Source organism: Bradysia coprophila, unplaced genomic scaffold, assembly GCF_014529535.1.
Source record: "Bradysia coprophila strain Holo2 unplaced genomic scaffold, BU_Bcop_v1 contig_350, whole genome shotgun sequence".
Taxonomy (NCBI): domain Eukaryota; kingdom Metazoa; phylum Arthropoda; class Insecta; order Diptera; family Sciaridae; genus Bradysia; species Bradysia coprophila.
In genome coordinates this window covers 3,677,041-3,699,055 of record NW_023503608.1, presented here as the reverse complement: position 1 = coordinate 3,699,055, position 22,015 = coordinate 3,677,041, and the positions used below count along the sequence as shown (strand labels likewise).

General features: G+C 33.8%; 1 protein-coding gene and 1 long non-coding RNA gene across 9 annotated transcripts in view; both read left to right on the top strand.

Moving 5' to 3' along the window:
- LOC119080299 (potassium channel subfamily T member 2) overlaps positions 1-22,015 on the top strand; it is a 152,731-nt gene that overhangs the window by 87,895 nt on the left and 42,821 nt on the right. For all 8 annotated transcript variants that reach the window (XM_037188577.1, XM_037188578.1, XM_037188575.1 and 5 more), the window contains one exon: positions 20,433-20,512. In XM_037188577.1, coding sequence (XP_037044472.1) covers positions 20,433-20,512 — 80 coding nt within the window. The remainder of the gene's footprint in view (positions 1-20,432; positions 20,513-22,015) is intronic.
- LOC119080305 lies at positions 1,072-18,142 on the top strand. The gene is made up of 5 exons (XR_005088309.1): positions 1,072-1,081; positions 3,092-3,280; positions 10,291-10,292; positions 11,638-11,641; positions 18,127-18,142. It is a non-coding gene; the product is annotated as an uncharacterized LOC119080305 (long non-coding RNA).

The following is a 22,015-nucleotide window of genomic DNA, read 5'->3' as shown; positions in this document are numbered from 1 at the left end:
GCCGTTGCATAGTAATTAAGATTCAATAAATACTGAAGACATTAATTAGCATAACGAATCCATTTAGGTCGCTTTTTCAATGAAAGTCGCATTTCAGTTATGTCATAATAATGAGAATGAGATTGAGAAGTCTACCTAAATTGTGTAAAATAGGATGATTATCAAATTCCTGAAAAGAAACCGTTCGAAAGATGTTTCACGTCAAAACCCTGATGTTCATAATAACTATCCATAGGTGATAGGTGAGTCTTGTCACACAATTGTTAATCACCTCTCTTTTTTGTGAACGTTCTATCAACCGGTCACAGAAGGTTCAAATCTTTTTTCTATTGAAACACTCTCACGTACTAAATACCATATGACCCCACGAAAGAACGTCCAGACAACGCTTATGTTTTGAAGTGTGTGTGTGTCTTTACAAATTGAATCCAATTTGAACGCAATGAGATGTTAAATTACTGCTGTTTTCTTCTCACGTCCCCAACTGACCTTCATAGACTAGACCATGTAGTGCAACCACAAAAAAAAATCAATTCCTTTGACCAAATTTAAGGTTGTTTTGCTACTGCATACACGATGAGTGGAGCGGGCTTAGTCATTCGTAATTAATTAGCATTGTCGGTCATGTGTTATTTTTTGTTATCTGTCTCGAACTTCATAACCGAATGACACGATGATATTATGGTTTGAACAAATTTATTGATTACGGACCAAATTAGCCTAGCGTGGAACGTGTTTTCGTTTACGCTGAATAAATCCGGTAACGATTAGAATGGAATAATAACATTCAGAAATGTAGAACGGGAATCGGACTGGAGGGAATGGCGTCCTGTCTATATCGACATAAATTGTAGCTAATAGATGGAAATTTCATTAAGCTGTTCAAATTATCTTCAAGATGTTTTTCTCGTTTCAGTGAATGCATTTTAGTCGAGAATATGTTGAACAAATCCCTTTTCGTAACAAACAATTACTTGATAAGGCTAAAGGTGAAATTTATTCAACCCAACAACACACTCTGTTTCATGTATTCTACGGCTATTTGTCCGTGTATGTTTTCTTTGTCACCAAAATTACTCACGTAACTTAATTTGATAATCTTTCTTTATTGTTTTCCCATTTCAACCATAATTTTTTTTGTGTGGTTCGTTTTATCATTCGCTTCAGTAAATTTTCTCACTTTAAGTGAATGTACGTCCCTAATAGACACATCTTGTGCTACTTCATATATATAACTCCATGGCTTCAAATATAATAATAAAAGTACGAAAAAATAGTGTCGAGCGTCGAGTATGTCGTACTCTACGGTGATCTTTTTTTTAGTATTACCTAAGGTTTCCAGTCGAGTAGTTGACAAAAATACTCGAAACCTTTTTTCTTTAGTAAAAAAAAACTTAACGTTAAACTTAAATGTGAAACAATGTTAATATTTTCTAAAATGAACAGCAATCTTTATTACGTGTGACTGGGTACCGTTGGTTATATCTTGAGTTGATGCTGTAAAATCATAGCAATTTCTCATTTATATATATTGTACGTTCCAGTGTAATAAACTTCAGCATTATACACATTTTCCCATCAACGTTCTCTTGTATAAACTGCTGGCCATTCTTCTGATTTGATACTCTCAAAGGGCAAATTCGAATGTCGATTGTATTTACGAATTTGGCGATAAAATGGAACACAATTTTTATCGTAATCTTTTCGAAGATGCAATAAAAAGATGTGAATTGCGACGGAAAAGTGACCGATGGTGAATGAAGACGTTTATCGGTTTGTTGTAACTCACTGTGAGGTACGATTTCTGGAAACTTTTAACTAACATACGCACGTTAAAAATACAAAACGGTTTTTTTCCGAATATCCGGAAAATTGAATTTTATTTCGTTTATGGTGGGTGGTTTTCTTTTCGTCATGGGTTGGAGAAAAAATGTGTTTTGATTTGTTTGTTGTTCGTACGGAATATACGTCTAAAGTTACACGGAATAAAGAAAAACAAAAACTAAAAATGAGTTTTTTCCACTCGGATAAGTTTTGTTTTTGTTTAACTGGAAGATTGTCAATTTCCAATAAAAATGGCACTTAAGAAATTAAATTTTTCTCGCCGAACCACGCTACGAACCCATCGAGACATATAATAATTGAAAACTCAGTTTTCCTTTGTCAGTTGTTTAGCATTTTCAATTTGATGGAAAAAATTTTACAATAAATTGAAGTAACAAAGGTATACAAACGATGTTTCACGAGATTATCTTTTTTGAATCGACGTTTCGTTCAGTATACTTCATCTACTTTTTTTCATTTAATTTTCTCGATTGCAACATTGCTGAAAGAGGAGTAATTACTTTCTCAATTCATAGTCTACCTCTGGTTCAAATCGAATAAGTTTGGAAATAATAATAAAATTGCTCAAAATAGTAAGTGGCTGAATTACTTACGCTGCTTATAATGGTGCAACAAATACGAATGCTTTCCAGCGAAAACCGATAGATAATAAATGATTTCTATTAGAACCTAATATAACGAGATTTCCAACTTTTCTTTCGCTCAACCTGCGTGTTTTATTATACTTTGTATTCGATTAAGACGTTTCCAGCTTATTTTCATTCTTCTTAGATTTTTTTTTATTCAATATATATATACGAGATGAGACGTTATTATTATGTTACTATACTTTACTCGAAGTATTAAAAGTATTATCTCTCAATATACGAACCATGTCTGATGAAACATCGATAATGAAAACAGACTGGCTACGCAAAGACCCTCGCGAAGATATCTAGATTCTTATGAAAATTATATTTAGACCAGACAGTCTACTGATAACGATGTAATTTTGACAAAATACGCCTTCAGTTTGACTTTACTTACAAATATCGGTAGTTTATTACACTATTAACTGAAAAACCTTTTCATCAGAAAATCCTCAAAATCGACGAAAATCTTCAGAAAACCATTTTTTGGAAATCCAAAAAAATCCTCGACACTCAAAAAGAAAATCGATAAAAAATTCTGAGCGGTAAATATTAAGACATAGAAAAAACTTTGTCAGTCAAAAGAAAATCCTTTGAAAACTAGAAAATTACAACAGCTTACAGTGGGAGAATTATAAGAAGTTACATGTTCAACAATTACAATCCAATCGACGTTCTTCATTCCACATGAGATTTACACTGTGTAATACATATACATACGTAAATGTCGTAACGTTGGTAATGCATGTGGAATGAATAGCGTCGATTGGATTGTAATTGTTACTTCTTATAATTCCGAGACTGTAGTAATTGAGAATTATTTCACCTGCAAATCCTCAGAAAACTAAAGAAAATCCTTGGAAATCTAAGAAAATCCCTAAAATCAAAGGAAATCCACCAAAAATGGGAAAGAAAATCCTCAAAAGAATGTCTTTTTGCAAATCCCTTGTCAACGAAATTTACAAATATCTTCCCTCGACTATTTCTATAAATTTTTTCAACCACAAGTAGACGCTTTTTCGGACCTTGGCCATGTTTCAGTACTGTTTACCATCAACAACTTTGTGAAAACTTTTTCCCACATTTTCTCAATTTTCACACATTTTTCAGAAATTTTCAAACAAATCAGCATTTTCCTAAATTTTCTCTGAATTTTTCTCACATTCCTATTCGTCAAAATAAAAATTTGGACCCAGCGAAGCGCCATTTACATTGCCATTTCACGTAAAATTAATGCAAATATGGGAAACTTCAAGGACACATGAACCCTTCTGTTTACTCAAGTTATTGAATTGTCGAACGATCAACGTTTTTAATAATTTGGCATAACAACTTCAAACTCTTTCTCCTCATTCCGAAATGTGATTTCACAATGTCACATACGTCAGAATAAATCTAATATCCCCCTGTACTTTGTACAGGACTCAAAACTTCCTATATTTATGGAAAATGTGCGTACAACTTTTTAATTTTTTCCCTTTTATGTATCATCTTAGCAGTAGCATTACAAGCATTAACGAGCTTTTTTCTATTAATTTTAATGTATATCCCTACAATCCCTGCCCACAATGACAATTGCTTTGGTAAAGTTGATTTTTACCAGATTTTCAGCATATCTTGTAAATGGCATTGAAGCCATCAATTTACTGCGAACATTATTCGCAAATATAAATCCGTTGTGCAAAGACTTTCGCAAATAATAAAGAAAGGGACTTGGTCATAAAAAATAAGAACAATATTGTATCAATAAAAGTTTTAAAAGTTTTTTCCTTGTGACAATGTTATCAATTTCGTATAAAAAATAAGAGGCAATCAACATAAACCGAAAGAAGGGAATAACACACTTTCCACTTTTATTATTATGGTCATGGGCATTTACTTATGTTTATTCAGGCTTCAACAATAGCGGGACCCTTTTCCGGCTATATTATTCGCGAATAGCATACGAAATGAGTTATTCAAACATTTTTTTTGGTGTACATACAGTCGATATAGTTTTTAAGCGAAACAGAAATATGATTTTAAATTGTTAAAGAGAGGAAAAAAAACGAAAGTTTGAAATAAGATCGAGTTCATTTTCTGGACATTTCGGAACTTTTTACCGTATCCCGTATCGGTGCAACATCGGCGACACAAAATTTACGGTTCCATTTTGTAACGTTAGGAATAATGGAAAAGTTTTTACATTGGATACGGAAGGTACGTCGAAAACAAAAGCAACTGCAGTCCAATGGACAATTTACTTTGTAATATGGCAAGTACGAGTCGCTACTCATCGTACAATTGTTTGACGTCGTGGGATTCATATGACAAAATCCCGAGGTACTATTTTTTGTGGTTAAAAATTGTGAATTTTCATTGGTTTTATTAAGAGTGGTCGAACCGATATGAACAAGAATTATTTTATATTGGTACAGCGGGTAGGAAGCAACTTTAAAAAGTAGTGTGACAACAATTATCCGCCCACTGTGACAGTGACAGCATTTACTCTTCATTTACAAGTCTACTACTAAAACATAATCTTAGGGTTGACAAAAATGACAACTTTATACAAAATATTGTCATTTCTACAATTATTTAAAATAACGGGCAGTCATCGCTTTTGATTGCAATTTCTACGAGAAATTTTATTTATTAACGACTTTTTGTTCTAACAATCGCAGCAATTAGATGGTCATGCACTAAAAACAATTGCATTTTTTACATAAAAAAACCCTTCCTCACATAATTAGAAGATCAATGTCGAAATCAATGAATCTGTTACATCTTTTGTTATAAATAGTTTCTAGTGTTTGAAGCAAAGTCTATTACTTCATTTGTTTTGACATACATTTTACTATAAGACAAGCACACCCAGAAATCGACCCAGAAATCGTCGTTTATTTTGGTAGTCTTTGACTATAGCAGATGACTAATCCTGACTGATGTTAAGTTCGAGTAATCAAGTTCACAACCTCAAATATGTTATCTTCATTGATGATGTCTGAAATACTTTTTGGTATGATATTTCGTAGGCACTGCTTCCATCAGCGACTATTTTTGGGGATGACAATCTTCCAAATTTTCGCGTTGTTATTTATCTGACACTCAAACTACAATACAGGGGAAAATTAAACTCGGGAGGCATTACTGTTACATTCTGCTACATTCTGTTACCAATGGCAAACAATGATTTATTCAACCATTTATTTCCTTGCATTAAGTTCTTTTGCGCTTTGCACATCCCATTGGACACATTTTAATTCTTTTCGATCCTAAATACCACAGCTTAACCAATGTAACCAGTTCGAACATTCTGCCTTCAATTCTATTTATCATTTCCTCAACTGCCGCAAGCCGCAAACATGTAAATTTCTTTGTAGGAGGTATAAAGCTATTAGAACGGCTTTTATATGCTACCCAACAATCTGCATTAACTTTCAATATTCATAATGTCAAATCATCGGCGCATCATTTTTCCAATTAATTATTGAAAACAAACCAGAGCTCAAGCATTAGTGTTTCGTCACATTCGAATAAAAAAAAACAATTTCAATCATTGAACATTATTCTTCCAAAAAAAAAAAATCCAATAAAATCGGGTCTACATGGAAATAAATATTCGATATCTGTGCCAGTGACAAATTTATCTGCTTCTACCAATCTAACAACTCCATTTCGCGTGCAGTTCCTCTTCCATGTTCTTCAAATGTAAAACTCGTAATTGAATTAATTTCGAAGTAATCAAAGTTAAACTTGTCCCTTAACGAAGCATAAACGAATCCATTTACATAGCAAAACGAGACTGCTCAAAATATTCTTCCCTTTGCAACACAGAAAACATAATAACCGAACCACTTCTGGCATAAAACAATTTCAATTTTAAATTGTACGTTTACAAAACTTTCAACTTTTCAATTTCACTTGTGGCATTGTTAATGATTGGACGCGTTACCGGTTATATTTGTTAAAGAAATATTGTTCGTTCGAGAAAGTATCGATTTTGTTTCTAACAATATTTTCGTATCATTTTCACTGAAGAGGAAATGCATTTCTTAGATATTAAATTGCCTTTGTTCGGCTTGCTATTAAGACATTTTAAAATTAATTGATTTGGTGTGTAGGATGTTGCTAATGAATGAAAGGACATCTTGAAGTTAATTCATTTCGTTTTCCATTAAGCTTTTAGGTTACAACATTTGATGACAATGGTTTCCTTTGATTCTATTTTTAACTCAATCAAAATTAACACACCGCCACCGTTATCATTTCTGATGTTCTCGAGAAAACAGACGAATTTTTAAATAGTGCTTTCATCAACCGAAGTAATTTTAAAGTACTCAGTTTGTGAGATACGTCTAAGTCTAAAAATTAAAAATTTTGTTTCTAAATTAAGTTTTTCAGTGGTCTGTCTAATGGTTCACAGACGTCGTCTTGTATGAAGATTTTTATTTTTCGAGAACTGTGAGCTCGATATTTGTTCTCGACAACTAGATCAAGAAATCCCAAATCGTTCCAAATCCCAAATGAAACTCGATTAGTTCAAAATGTCGCAGGTTGAATTGTTATGATTTGAGAGGAATCTATCTATCTAAGTGTTTTCGACAAACTGATGCAAAATCTTTTACTTCATTTGTTTTAACATTTATCTTATTATTTAAGGCGATTTAAACCAGAGATCATTGTTCATTTTTGTCGATTTATCGATAACAGATGGATCATCCGCGGAAGGTAAATAGAAACTCAGGCGCTTCAGCTACAAGGGTTGAAAAGATAAATTTTAAAAGTTTGAAAACTACCTTTCAAATCAATTCATGAAAGATTGATAAATAAATTTGAAACAAAGAAATTTCCATTTAAATGAAGTGATATACGCAATATCGCGGTACAATTAGAACATGTAACCAACATCTATAGATGTCGTTGCTGCGTCCAGAGCAACGCCATCTGGGTATCATTCCTGTGAATTGGAAACGTTTTGAAATCTCGACTGTTCCCATGGAACGTTATAAATCATTGACAAATTTATTCAGTTCCTATTTACTGCTTCTTCATTGTTGTGCAAAGTTGTGTGTTTGCTGAGAAACTCTTATCGTTCATGGTATTTTGGTTTTCATTCGGTTTCTGTTCATGTATTCACGAATGTATTTGTGGTTGCATAAATATTTCTGAATTTTCTCAGAATTAGAATTGAACTTTTGAAATATTTTAAATCAGTCAAGCGGCAATACTGCATTTCCATATTTTCGATTCCTTCCAAAAATTGTTGAGTTTAGTCATAAAAGAAAATGCTTGGGGATCATGCATCAATGCAGCTTTTACACTTCATTTCAGCGCTAGAGTTAAAATGAACATTTCATTTTTACTCCCGTACTGTCGATACGTATCCCATTTCCATGACACAAAAAGCACTCTAATCGTAACCAAATTAAAGAAAAAAAATGCAATCTATGCAAATTCCGACAAACATCGTATAATCTCCACATCCCGTATGATAACCGATTGAATATATTTCAGAAAAAAGCAGCATCAACAGCTAAACTACTATCTGATCCTAATGATTTGATACAGGGAGAATATTCAAGGTTCTGTTTGCGTTTTTCCTTTTCTTTTCAAACAAAAAGATAAAGGCAATGAAGACCTATAATCAATTCAATACTTAATTAAACACATATGGTGGTGGCTTTTCTAGCGAATTAACGAACGTATTGATAAAATCTTTGTAAATTGGCTTTCTTAGCGTAAGATTTCTATATGTTCTAAGAAATGGAATGACATAATGAGCATCGAAACTTCGTAAATTCATTAATATAATCCATTTATAGCACTATTACTGTCATCAACTTTTTGCTTTAATTATATTTTGTTCGATTTTGACCACCTATATGATGCAATGAAATGAAGTTTACAGAGAGATTTGTAGGCTGAACGCTTCTCGTATAGACAGTATAGTAGATTACCAGGGAAAAAATTTGATAGATCGTATCCAGGTGAGTAATAGTATCCGAGGGTTTCAGCCTGAGATCCTTTTACTCATCATAATACGATCTATCAAATTACTTTCCGTGTGCAGTATGCTATTTTACTTTACGAGCGAGGTAAAGAGTTATCTCTAGTGAGAGAAAGGCCTCATTACCTCCCTTGTTTTTTTTAGAGCTTTCTCGTCTTTGCAGTTGGTGCTGGTTGTAATCTTGATTGTGGATTCTGAATCATGCAGACGCAGAAGCCTGAAATTCTTCGGGAAACAAGTTTTCGGATGAGCTCTTTAACGGCAGTATTTTCGTTTTGTACCAAAGAGTAAGAGAATGGAATGGAATTCGCTAAAAAAAACCTTTCAGCATAAGTTTTTTGTTGGAAATATGCGACAACATCGCGATATTTTAACACCAGCCAAGAAAAATCCATTAAATAACTCAGAAAACGAGTCACGTTTTCTTGTTTCTATTGCTTCGGCTTCGCCTCGGATTAACAAAATTCACACTAGAACTCGACCATTTAGCTTGTGTCTACATCGGGAAGACGAGTAAATTACTTCTGGCCTTTATCTCTCCCTGTTTATACGAATCAACGATGAATTAGAATGTTATGGTAACAGTAGAATGCGTCATATCTTTGAACACTGTATTGAGATATAAGACTCATGCCAACCACGTATTGGTCAAGAATAGGGATTTTGAACTTAACGTCAACGTGATAATAAGTAGAATTTATTAGATACCTTTCGTTTATGTCTTATACGGTTCTGACAATTGAAAATAAAATCAATTTGTACAATTTTTTTTTATCCCTTTGAACGGTGCAACGATATCATCAAAGATAAATTCTCTGCTTAAGCTTAAGACTGCAGACACTTCAAGCGACAAATAACTTGAAAGCATTTCGCTGAAGGATATTTGAAGGACTTTATCAACTTATTTAACAGATTTGCGCTTTTCTTTGTTTGCCGGCACAACCAACAATTGACGAAGGTCATTGTTGTGCACTATGGAAAACACCATTTTCCACCACTTTTCTTTTCACAATTTCAATGGATTTTTCATTGAGAATTTGAAGCTTTATGGAAAGTTTATCTACCCAAAATCAAATTATCTCATTTGAATTACGATTCCAATGCGATACAATAACAGATAATTTTATCTAAAATTTTATCTTCGACATCGAACGAATAAATTTTACTAATTGAAGTCGTCTATATGAACCCAACTTGAAATGAAAACGATGGATTATTGTCGCTTATACATAAACGAAATGTGCTAATGTTTGAAGAATAACAAGTACCACCATTTAAGTGTTAAGTTCATATAAGGCCATCAACCGTCTGCAAATAGACGAAAATGAAACCGAATTACAAATTATTTTGGAAAAAAGAGAATAAGTTTTTTATGAGCCGCGATGGTTTTGATGCGATTATACGCATGTGTTTTATATACGAGAACAGTTTTACTTTTATCGTTTTGTCCTGATCGTATCGGTTTGTTTTATGGGTTTGAGTTTGAACAACATCGTTGAAACTAATGGTTAGGGATTTTTTCCTTCACTGAATATGTGAATTTATTGATGTTTTATTTACGTTCGTCTGATCGTGCAGATATGGTAATTGTTTAATAAATTACGGTAATTCGTTTGTCTGGTTGAACAATTTTGTCCGAGAGTTTGGTTTAAGTAAATGTTAGACAGGACACCTAAAACAAAATTTAAATCAATTAATTTGGAGGATTAACAGTGAAAATGGTACAATTAAAATAACAAAATAACCACAATGCAAAGCGGTTACTGTTACAGACACTTCACCTTCGTTACAAATATAAATATTACTCGTGCCAGTTTTCTTACAGAGCCGTATCTACGTACTGAACTGCTTGAAATAAAGTTTGTGAACTTTTTTGCATGAAGCTTATGAAAGTGTTTTAACTCTGAGATTTGAAAATTGAAAGTAAAAGCAACACCTCAAGGAGGCACTTTTACTATATAGACTGTAGTAAAGGTTGATTTATGAGATGTAATCCTTTTGTTGAATTAAGCAACTATGAACCATGAACAGTCATTTAAGCATGTTAAAAGAGGCATCATTACACTTCGTTGATACACACTCTTTAAAGTTTAGAAAAGAAGAATTTCGTTTGGGAAATTGAAGTGCTAGATTAACATAATGAGCTGCGGGAAACGATGGACATGGACGATGGACGATAATCTCACATAATTACCGTTATATTAATAAAGTTTCTATCTACCACAAAACGTGATGGGAGATCTTGTGGAAGATGGAAACAATTCTGGAAAGCGTTCAAAATGGCCAATTTTGACGTTATTCCTTCTCGAATATGTCTTTCCATTTGATGCCAATTTTTATTAACTTTATACCGATTATTTGGCCCAAATAGAAAGCCATCTGATGAGTCCTTACTTGTAGTAATCGAGAAATCAATAGTCAAAAACGGTTAAGATCTTAATATTTTTGCAACAAATTTAAAAACACCATTGATTTCTCGCCCTTTGGTATTGCATAAAACATTGTATATGTAACATGTGTTGCATAAATAACTATTTTAACTACCTTCACTCAAACTTCAATTCCTCACACTGGTCAGAACTACACAAACTTCATCTTGAGCACTAAGAAGTTTCCCAGGAAAACCTCTGGATTCATCATAATTGCAACGACAGATAATAAATAAACGTATAACAGTGCTTTCATTTCTATTGCCCTGAACCACCATCCGAATGACGATCATATCGTAACGGCACTGTTATTCTCAATTAAAAATATTTTTACAAATTTCCTGCTAACAATGAACAAATATAGAACTTTGCTTCTGAAATTTCGTCTAACTGCATGGCAGTAACAATAAAAACGGATTACAGTTTTGTGCAGTGTGTGAATTTACCATTTCAATTATGATTTTATTTGTATTATTTATAAATGACTGCACGGCATTCAACAACATTACCCAGACAATATTTGTGATAAGTTTTAAATGAATTTCATTGTTTTCGTTTGAAAGTTTTTTCATTTAATGTGATTTAACTCGATTTTGTAAAAAAAAACGAAATTCTTTCGCTGTTATTTTCCCTCCTGAAAGTTTTATGAAAATAGATTTATTGAATTGAAAACTATAAGGGTAATACTGTTGCAAAGATTAAGGAGTTCATTTTCCAAAACTCTTTTAAACTTCTCTTGAATAAGAAATGTAATCGTAATTCATTATTCATGTTCTCTTGGATATTCGTTCCGACGAATCAAATTATTTAGTGAGAATCTTTTTTTTGTATTTATATTGAAAATATGCAAATCCAAAAAGTACCCGAGCGTCACAATTTACAGAAATCGGAAAAATGAGATAAAGAGAATTATACGTTTTTTTAAGATCGAATTTACATGATAAATGTTGTTTTGATTATGTGGTAACATTTTTCTTTTCTGATGAATAAGCGAAATTTTCGTATCGAAAATCGAATCAAAATATCGAAAGGATAACATACTTGAATGGACACTTAAGACTGAATCCAAGCTTTTGGAAATATAATAATATTCAAATGAACGTGGAATCCACGTCAAACTGTTATCATACCATCAAAATGTTAACGTTTCTCTGACACATCAAATATATTCTTGCATTTTAACGGAATCGAACCGAGATATCGAGAAATGATGTCACAACGTAGATTCGATAATTTATTCGCTTTCGATGGAAATGTTCATTCCGGTGAGTTTGATTCTTATTTTTAACTCAAAGACGAATAAAACATTAATGAATAGAGTACCTAGATCGACTGAGTGTTCAAACATTATTTACCCACAACTGCCACAAAGATGAGATGCTTTTGTGGATTCACTATAATAGAAAATCTGATTTCTTGACAGAGTTTGAAAGAGTCAACTTAACGTTCAAGCAAGAATTTTATACGGAAAAGGCGTACGATATCGATTTAGGTGTAAAATGTTTATTCAATAATCCCTTTTGTGTGGATTTTCTATTCAATTTTCCATTTGTTTTGCGCTATTTTGTTCTTTGGAATTTAAAAGAGGGGTAAATAAAATATGAAACGTTCGAATGACAAATTTTTGTTTGTTTGTGTGAAACGAACACAATGTATGAAAAACAAAAATATAAATAAAGTGCCGTGTACGTTTTATCCATTCAGTGAATTGAACACATCAAAGCGAATTATCTTTCTATGTTTATATTATAGCATTTTCAGTCAGTCACAAACGCGCTAAATATAGCCGGAAAATCCCCTAATGCATTGTTTTTGAATGAATAAATGTCGAATGTGAAAAAAAGGTGTTTAATCAACTAAAAAAAAATTTATTTATTCATACCACTGCAGATTAAAAGTCGTATCTTTTAATCAGTATGCAATGGCCGTTTTCCTCTCTATTTTTTCGTATTTGCTTCGCCTATTTCCAAGGGAATTCAACGAAATTTATTTCGAAAATACCACACATAAATTCTGACCTTTGTTTATTTCCCCGATGTCGTTGGTTTTAAATACATTTCAAGAATGCATGACAGGAGGATGTCTCAATTCTGAAAATATATATTTTACAGCTCTGCTATCAAGTAATCTGAAGACATAAAATATGTTTCGTCGTAAATTTCTTAGTCAATAAAACTTCTATCCGATCTTACTCTGACTCTGAAATGATTACAGTAAAAATCCTATAAAGAACGACGTATACGCCCATATTTATAACCGTAAACCCACCGTTAAATACTTCATATATATGGACGAATTCAACGAAACATAAAGAAAATTTTCAAATCACGCCAGTTTTCCACGAATTTTACATGCATCTCTTTCCGAGTCAAATTAAGTTTTTACGTTTGCTGTGTAACGTTAAACGTTTTCTTATTTAAAGCCACATTGCATGGCATTGTTTTCGTACGAAGTGTAAGTTTATTTTCTGTTTAATGTACTACTTTTTTATTACTTCCAGTCTTTCAGAAGCTTTTTACACTTTTTACTCACACATATACATGCTTGCTGTCATGATAAATAATTTGCACTTAAAAGGTTTAAAATGCAATTACTCAGCATCGTAAATATAAATATAAAAAATGATATTAAGATACATTACGTATACACAATGTGATGAATTTTAAAAATTCAACACAAATTGATTTTTAGTGTAAGTACTAAGTACACATTCTCTTACACATTGTCTTCGAATGAGCAACGCTTTCTTCCAACACTGATATCAATCGATTTTTAAGGTTTTTTTTATATAATTTAGGAATTTCTAGCTCTATGAAGTTTCGAAATTCACGAAACATTATTTGACTTTGTAGTTTAATGTAATCAATGTTTTCAATAAAAAAGAAAGTTGTGTGATAATCATGTTAGCTCTTTACTATGTTATTCCAACAATAGTTAACGCTAAACGTGAGCAAATGGTCTTTCTACAGTGCAGGCACTTTTCATGCCATCAGTAATTCATAAGTAAACTGTAATAGGAATTGATTGGGGAGCTATTTGTTCAATGAATTGTATTTGTTAGAGGAGACTGGCAACACTGGCAACACGGTCAATACTCGTTTCGGTCTGAAGTATTTTTGTATTTTTTAAGAATATAAGTGCTTTTTATTCTCGAGTGGTGTATGCTATAATCTGTGAAGGTTTTCCGTCATCATTTTAGTGCTCGAGGTTAGTGAAAGTATGCATCGGATTAACTAAATTTCGTTAAATTTTTCACTGCTCCGTCTTTGTTGTCGTAAATTTGTCTACTTTATCGATGTCGGTCCGAATTTATTTCTCTTTTGTTCAGACTGTCATTTTCAATTTTGCTGACGTCAATTTTGTGAAATGTCTTCGGCCAGGTCGACTCGTGTGAATAAGGAAAAAAAGAATCAACGTTTCAATCCTTTTGGTGGCCGGATAAATCTGAACAAACCAGTAACGAGTATGTCGTCAGTGCACTCCCACGATGCTGACGTCCTGGTGATCGGTCTGGATGCTGAAAAAGATCAACTTTTATCTGACAACGATAGTTCCTCATCGAACAATGTTACATCAGCTGTGCCTAGTGTTCAATTGGCGAAGGACGAAATGATGTCGCTACTTAAGGAGATACGTGATTCTCAGTCATCGTTATGCACGAAGAGTGATCTTCAATGCCACAGTCAAGCCATTGCGGAAAAGTTTAATGTAATGGAAAATCGAGTATCTTCTAATTCGTCATCGTTGAGTGCGCTGTCATCCAAAGTTAGAAAGATTGAAGCAGCTATGGAAAAAAACCGTCACGACAGTGAGCTGATGAAACAGAGCACCATATCGAAAAATCTGAGCATTATAGGCGTACCGCCGTTGGCGAATGAGAATCTAATAGCATTGACAATGAAAATATGTTCAATTATTGGACGAGACCTACTGCGTACGGACATTTTTGGCTGCTATCGGGTGATGAAAAGCGGCTCGCCTACGGACATATTTATTGTCAAGCTGAATGACTTTTCGGTAAAGCATCATATTCTAAGGTTGAAGGCAAATAAGGTCGTGAGGCTCTCCGATGTTGTAGGAAGCTCCGAAACTGATCATATGGTTTTTGTGAATAACCACGTCACTCCGTTCTTCGGGCATTTGTTAGCTGTAGGCCGTAAAGCCATCAAAGAGAGAAAAGTCCATTCGGTGTGGTTGAATAGAGACGGTTGTCGTTTGCGTTTTGAAGAAGGTGGAAAAGAATTTACCTATCGTAATGTGAACGAACTCAACTCGCTGATTTCAAGCAGTCGGGCCGGTGATGATTCGAAGGTGACGAATGCGAAAAAGAGGAACAGGCAAGATGATTTTGAGGAGGACCATGTTTCTCCGAGTAGTGTGCAGAGAGCGAAAAAATAGACAAATTTTTGTGACACAAGTACGGATGCAGTGGAAAATTTATTTGAGTTGTTTTGATTTATTACTTTGATTTCAGTTAATTAATTTCCTTTAATTTAATTAATTTACTTTAAATTTACTGTTTTTTTCTTCTATTTTTTCTAAGTTTTCTAATTTCTTTTGTTTTCTTTTTCTCTCTTTTTTTTCTCTCTTCCTTTTCTTTGATGATTTTTTTTTTTTTTTTGATTTTTTTAATTTTTAATTTTCTTTTATATATATTATGCACCTGTTGCCACGATTGGTATTTTGACGCGTAGGACATTATTGCCATAGCCGAAGGCGTGGGCCATAATGCCTATACGTCAAAATAACAGTCTGGCAATAGGTGCATATCATATTTTATCTGTCGAGAACAGATATATCGAGATAAACAAAAACTCCCTAGAGGGATAAGCTCGAGATTATCGTTCTAGACAGATAAATTTCTTTATTTATCGATTGAGATTTAGTATCGATCTTTCTTTATTTTCTTTCTTTTTATATAAATATAATTTTCTTTCCTCGCTCCTTCTTATCATTGAGTCGAGTTTCCCATTCGTATTGATAAATTGAGTGGTAAAGAGAGATTTTGGACGTAGATTTTTTGAATACATTACTTTTCTTTTGTTATTTGAAATTTGAGTTTTTATTTTTTCATTTTATATAAACGTAAGACCGAACTTTGATTTTCGTTTCTTGCTTGTAATCAGCTTAAGTCAGTGTACTTTCAGGCTGATATAAGTGCTTTTTCCTTTTGGTAATTCCTTTTGAAAATAAATTATCCAAATAGTAGTCCCGCGAAGAGAAACTGATTTCAACTTAAGACCGAACGTAAAACCGTATTTCGATAATTAAATCAGTGAATCTTATTTGCGGTCGAATTTGGTGATTGGTTCAAGTCTTTTTGTTAATGATTTTATTTGATTATTATCATTTGTTATTCACCGTATTGGTAGCTGCGTGATCTGGTAACTTTTGAAGTTTTCCGACATGAATAGTAAGCTGAAGGTCTATTACCAGAATGTGCGTGGTTTGAAGATGAAAACGAAAGCTTTCCGCACGAAACTGTTGCTCTGTTCTTATGATGTCATCCTGTTATGTGAGACGTGGCTTCGTCCAGATATCTTTTCGTCTGAATTATTTGATGACAGGTATATAGTGTATAGAAAAGACAGAGACAATGCTGCGATAGGCAAAGATGATGGTGGTGGATGCTTAATAGCAGTCAAGAAGCACCTATTCTCGAAACGTGTTTTGGAATTTGAGTTGGAGAAAGATGTTTGGGTCTCGATTGACCATGTTGACGGTGCTAAGACTTACTTTAACATAAAGTACATTGAGCTTCGTAGTACGTTCGATGTCTATAATGAACATTTCGTTAAAATTGTGGATAATATCATGTCATCTGGTACTAACGACAACTTTGTGTTGGCTGGCGATTACAACCTGGGAAACAGTGTGACATGGGAATGTAATGTGACTGTGGGTAAGTGCACAGCAGTGGAAAGTGTTGGCAATATTGCCGGCGAGTTGTTGGATACTCTTTCGTTATGTAATTTAAACCAGTTTAATGGTGTTAAGAATGTGAATAATAGAACGCTAGATTTGTTCATGTCTAATGTTCAAGCTGAACGTGTGAGTATCTGTTTTTCAAACGACTCTTTAGTCCCGATTGACGCTCATCATCCCCCACTTTATGTTGAGTTAGATCTGTCTCGTTTCAAGTACCTGTCGGAAAATAGACCACCGAAGACTAACTTTTTCAGAGCGGATTATGCTCATCTGAATGAGGAACTATTGAAGGTGAACTGGTCTGATGAGTTGTCCAATCTGGACGTTGATCGTGCTGTTGATAAGTTTTATGAAATTCTGAGACCGTTCATTGATGAGATTCCAAAGGTGTTCTTCTCCACCAGAGAATATCCGATATATTTTTCCCATGAACTGATCGCTCTGATAAGAAGGAAAGAGTCTTTGAGGCTGATGATGAAGAAGGAGAAGTCGCCGGCTGTGAAGATGCGATTAAAGGAGAGTTTCTCGGAGATGAGAAAAGCGGTCAAGGCAGGAATGAAGGAGTGCTTTGATGTTTATGTGAAGGACTGTGAGATGAAGATGGAATCTAACACTAAGTGCTTTTTTGCTTTCACTAAGTCGCTGAGAAAGACGAACTCATTACCAAGTGCTATGAAATGTGGTGATGAGTTAGCCTCGGACAGGTTGTCGGTGTGCAATCTTTTTGCTAAGTATTTTAACTCCGTGTATAATCCTACTGTGGAGGCTCCGTCTGAAGTGGTCTATGATCCGTTTGCTTCTCAAGACCTGTCATCATCTGGTGATTTGATGATGGCTGCGGACCTTACTCCGCCTCAAGTAGAGGCAGCGCTGAAAGGTTTCGACAAAAATAAGGTCGCGAGTCCGGACGATATTCCAATGATGTTTTTCATGCAATTGTCAATGTCTCTAAGTCTACCATTGTGTATTTTATTCAATAAGTCGCTGTCTGAGATGAAATTTCCGACAAAGTGGAAGGTTAGTTTTGTCTCGCCGATATATAAAGATGGTGGAAAGAGTGACGTTGAAAACTACAGACCGGTTAGCATTATTTGCGCGATGTCAAAGATATTTGAGAGGCTCGTTTTCAATAAGCTTTTTGATAGTGTGAAGTTGAACATTCACGTCACCCAGCACGGCTTTGTTGAAAAGAGATCGTCGCAAACCAATCTCATGGAATATGTTTCGTTGGTAGCCGATGCCATAGTGGGTGGCGGTCAGGTAGACACGATTTATACGGACTTTGCTAAGGCCTTTGACAAAGTAGACCATAAAATTCTTTTGACCAAGCTCAGTTCATTTGGAGTGTCTGCGAATATGGTAAGATGGTTTTCGAGTTACTTATGCAACAGGACCCAATATGTTGTCATAGGTGGCGCAAAGTCTGATAGCATTGTACCTTCTTCTGGAGTCCCGCAAGGATCTATTCTTGGTCCATTGTTATTCGTTGTTTTTATTAACGACCTGCTATCGTCGCTTTCGTCATGTTCCGGTTTTGCGGACGATTTGAAGCTATTTAGAGAGATTAAATCAACTTATGACTGTGACTTACTACAGGAAGACTTAATGAAGGTCGTTGAATGGTGCGAGGCGAACAAGATGGTGCTGAACGTTAAAAAATGTGCGATCATGTCGACTACGCATAGTAGAAATAGGTGATGTTCCACTACGCAATTGGAGACGAAGCGTTGAAAAGGGTGTCGAAAAAAAAAGACCTTGGAGTGATTATGGATGACAAATTATCATTCAAAGAACATGTTGATTTCATCACTCGTAAGTCATATCAGATGCTTGGTTTCATATTTCGATGTGGTCGGTATTTCTCGAGTCAAAGTAGTATGAAGCTGTTGTATACGTCCCTGGTTAGAAGTCGTTTGGAGTACTGTTCTACGGTCTGGAATCCATTTTACGAGAACGCCAGTGATCAATTGGAGCGAGTTCAACGTAAATTCACCCGGATGTTCTATTTTAAATTTGGAATTGCTCACCCGAGACCGCCATATCATGAACGCTTAAAACATATGAAACTGCATTCGTTAGAAACTCGTCGTCTGGAACTGGATGAAATGATGTTGTTCAAACTGGTGCATAATCATGTTGATTCGTCACTTAGCAATCAAATCAATTATTATCAACCGTCAAGAAGTACCAGACAAAACCCGACTTTTTATCTTCCACACATGGTCACGAATATTCAACTAAACTCCCCGATAAATCGTATTCAACGTAATCACATGCAACTGTTTAAAGATTTAGATGTGCTTGGGTCGGGAATGTCGGCGTTTAAGAAGGCAATAAAGGAAACGTTTGATTGGTGAAGACTGTACTGCTTGATTCCGTTTTGATGATGTTCTGATACACTTTTTAGTTTTTATCTTAGTTCTAATTTTTTTTTTACGATTGTAATTCTAAGATACTGTATTGAATCTTGTTATTATATTGATAAGTGACTGGCTTGTTATTGGGCTTAGGCCTGTTAGTTTGGTCAATAAACGAATAAAATAAAAAAAAAAAATAAAATAAAAAAAAAAATAAACTGGCTGAATTATGAGCTGAAATCCGTAGTGCATTACTTACCAATGGAACAAAATGTTGGAAATGGTATTTATTGTCTGAAATTTGTCGATGCGGGTGCGAGGCGAAGCCGAGCACAAGACGCCATTTCCATAATTTTGTACTCACGAATTTGAGATAAAGTTTCGTCGCGTTAAATAAAGTTAACTTTACCTCACTTCTTTCGAGTAAAAACTGTTTCTGTATACGTGAGAGTGTTTTCGCTTGTGCTTCGCCCGGATATTGGGGTACTTATGATGACATATACTATTTTTAGCTTAACAAACAAAAATTGCTATGAATTGAGATAAAAATGTGCTGAGATCAAATCCTCAGAGAAATTAAAAAAAAATTGTTTCCCTACAAACTGCTGGCATTTTAGTTCATCTTGCTTCTGTAAGAGAAATGTTGATAATTAATTTAATTATGGTATGTGCAACAAACAGTCGAGCAAACAGTAAATAAATTCACGAACGAATGAATAAAATTATTCAAAATAAAAATGAAAATTTAAACCTGAGGATAACACAGAACACGGATATTTTTATATCTGTCTCCGCACCACATCAGCGACTTGTTTATATCTATTTCGAATAAATTTTTGTACCAATATTCACCATCGACTCACAAAGACATTTTCACAATATTTTCCAAGCAATTCTGTATGCAAATTTAAACCGTTTACATAAGTAGCGGTTGTTTGCGGTTATTTATTTATTATCCACTTGAACATTTCCTGTATAACAAGTGGTATGACTATTTTAAGGGTGCCTCTTTTCTACTCTCGTATAGAAGCAGATATAATAAAGTCGAATGTACAATAAAATAGTTCTCCGAAGCATTTGGTGGAAAATAAAATAAAAATTGAGAGAATTCCGTACACATTCCGCACATGTACTGTATACGGTTTTACCTTATAGTCTTATGCAAATATTCCCCAGATTAATTAACTTGCACTCGTGTGAACAAATTATATCATTTTTAATTAATGTACATTGTTTTTCTTTGTCTATGTTTCAGAGTCCGAGTGGAGTATTATGTAAATGAAAATACATTTAAGGAAAGACTGCAACTATATTTTATAAAAAATCAGAGATCAAGTAAGTGAAATTTTCTTTAGCAGCAGCTAACTTGTTGTTTTTATGAAATATTCATTTGATGTTGAAATTGAATTTTTTTTAATGGACTTTTATGCATACACAGTATACACAGCGTGAATAATATATGAGATTATGAATATTTTCGCACATTTTCACAGTTAAAAGTGTTTCTTCAAACAATTTTTTTTACGAACACAACGAATGTATGTTTTGCAATAAAAGAGAAAAAATTAGGCGACCCTTACGAGCTTAAAGTTACTCGAAGCTACCAATTTCCGGATTATACTTGTTTGAGCACTAAAAAATGAAATCGACTGTTGATTCAACAATGTTGAAGTTCTTCAATATTTTCTCGGTGACGAATTTCGTGCACTGAAAATATTTCTTAGGTTCTTGTTTATTTAAAGTGTGCCACGTTACACAGCGTATTATTTCGTTTTCATTTGAATATCGCAACAGGGACGAATACTAAATTTGTCTAAAAAGCCGTCATAATTGCGATTCCAGGAAGACGAAATGACGCTATAGGCAATTATACACAATGAAATAAAAGTCATATTACATCGGAAGGAAGAAACGAAATTCAAATTTTACCTGCAATTTTGCTTTTTATCGACTATAATAAAACCGATTAATGGAATACCTTCTTCCGTAAGCTAGGAATGGCAAATATATTACGATACATCCATTCAATCTCTTACTTCTGTTGTTCAAAGTATGAATATATTTGATACAAAATCTTAAATCTTGTATTTCGTTTGTTTTAGCTCTTATTTTTCAATATAAAAGCACACTTATCATTGGTCATTGCATATTTCTTTCGTAAATCGGTATATGATTTATAAATCTACTTCTTTTGTTTAAAGTATCGCCTAGTGTTTGATACAAAATCTTTTACTTCTTTAGTTGTATTATTCTCTTTACTAAATTAGTCTCTAGATCCCCATTCTTGCCGTTGTCTATGATAGCAGATGATTACCCGCTCTGAAAGGCTAATTCCCGAACAGCTATTATGAAAACAAACTGTCGCATGCAGTGATAGTATACAGTTCGATATCAAGTCCTCAATTTTTAGTTCTTCAATTTCAACATTTCAATATAAACGACAAAAACATTTTTTTTAAAACAAATTTCAGTAGCTATGACCTGGAATATGACCTGAATGGATAAGCATTTGCTATACCAAGAATTTATATATCATTTTCAAAAACAAATATTGAAGATCATTGGAATAATTTTCACATTTAACAAAAAAAATTACAAAAACGTTGAAAAACGCAGACAACAACAATTTGTTCGGTTATATATTCATATACCTTCCCAGAACGAATTGTTTTCCAAACCGATAAAGACTCAAGTGTATTAGCATTAGTTATATTTTTGGAAATCGTAACCAAATGTATGTGACATTCTCCTCTCGAATTCGAATCGACATAGCTGTGGGTATATGTTCTGGTTGTTTGCATTAGGATGAAACAGCAAATGGATTTTTTTTTATAAGTA